The 1,222-nt window shown below is 42.5% G+C and overlaps 1 protein-coding gene across 1 annotated transcript; it reads left to right on the top strand.

Annotated features, from left to right (window-relative positions):
• Positions 1–343: 343 nt before the first annotated feature.
• N7455_004282 (uncharacterized protein) lies at positions 344–703 on the top strand (the record flags this gene model as incomplete). The annotated part of the gene is made up of 1 exon (XM_065604769.1): positions 344–703. The coding sequence occupies one exon, from the start codon at positions 344–346 to the stop codon at positions 701–703; it is 360 nt and encodes a 119-aa protein (XP_065461669.1).
• Between the last annotated feature and the right edge of the window lie 519 nt (positions 704–1,222).

Raw genomic sequence — 1,222 nt, 5'->3', positions numbered from 1 at the left:
ATAATTATTATTATATAAGATTATATCATTAAATTCCGTCTATTCTATTACTAAAAGACTTGTTTTATCATTCTGAGAGTTTTAAATCCTTGGATTCTAACTCGAGATGGGCGTTTGGGCATAGTCCCGTGGGCACGCCCATGGACAAAAACCCTTATAGCCAATCAGCTTATAAAGGATAGTGGGTCTATACTCAATTTATGATATATCAGATCTATACAAAGCCCCCCTTGTACTAGTAACCCCCGTTTCACACGGTCGCAAGTTACCTATTGTAAGTTAGGACTACACACTGTCCCTTAGTCGTTGACTCGTTTATACTATCCCTTACAGCATATTAACTATGTCTCAACCTAGTGCGTATACCGCAGGGCCTTCTTCACTTCCTCCGAGCTCTCAACCAGACCTCTCCTACGTCGCCGATATCTTTGATTCTACCTTTGATCCAAATATTGATCCTAGTCTCTTCAACAGCCAACAGACCTCTATATCACTGATAGAGTCTGAGTTCACTCAACCGGCCCTTCTTGATTGCTCACTCAAACGCGTCGGCCCCAATCGGAGAAAGCAGTTTATCCTCTACGACGCGATGAACAACGCGTCTAAAGCAAAGTTTATTGAGTGGTGGCGTACAACAGTACGCGGCAGTGATACTGAGACACAAAGGCTACGATGGGATGCAAAACATACATCAGATGTCTAGGAGAACTTCGACCAGGTAGCACATCATATTACAGGCGAACCTTTGGTTATATGTCGGACGTATGGGGCCACATTGCCTCATCCAAGAGCGAAGCAAAGCGGCACTAATACACTGAAGCGGCATATGACCTCGGGCAAATGCCAAAAGGGTAGTAAAAGCAAGTCTACACAACAGTCGATTAAAGAGACTATACAGCATATACCGGTAAGTCTTATATGATTATACCCTTTAAGATAACTAACAAGTTGTATATTAGGCACTAGCGTTATCTCATATATCAAAATTCTCGAATGATAAATGGGAAAGAGAGCAGATTGAATATCTTACCAGTCTAAACCTACCTTTCCGGATACTTAAGAGGAAGTAGTTTGCTTCCTTGATTCGAATAGCACAAAAGGCTCCAGCTGAACCTACCCTACTCCATCCTCGTACTACTCAACGCCGGCTAAAGAAATTAGTCGATAACGAGCAGCATACAATTCTCGCTACCTTACCACAAGATACGAAGCTCTCAATCGC

Source organism: Penicillium solitum (genome assembly GCF_028829755.1).
Source record: "Penicillium solitum strain IBT 25940 chromosome Unknown utg000003l_segment0_segment0, whole genome shotgun sequence".
NCBI lineage: Eukaryota > Fungi > Ascomycota > Eurotiomycetes > Eurotiales > Aspergillaceae > Penicillium > Penicillium solitum.
The sequence above is the reverse complement of the archived record's forward strand: the minus strand, read 5'-3'. Positions and strand labels throughout refer to the sequence as shown.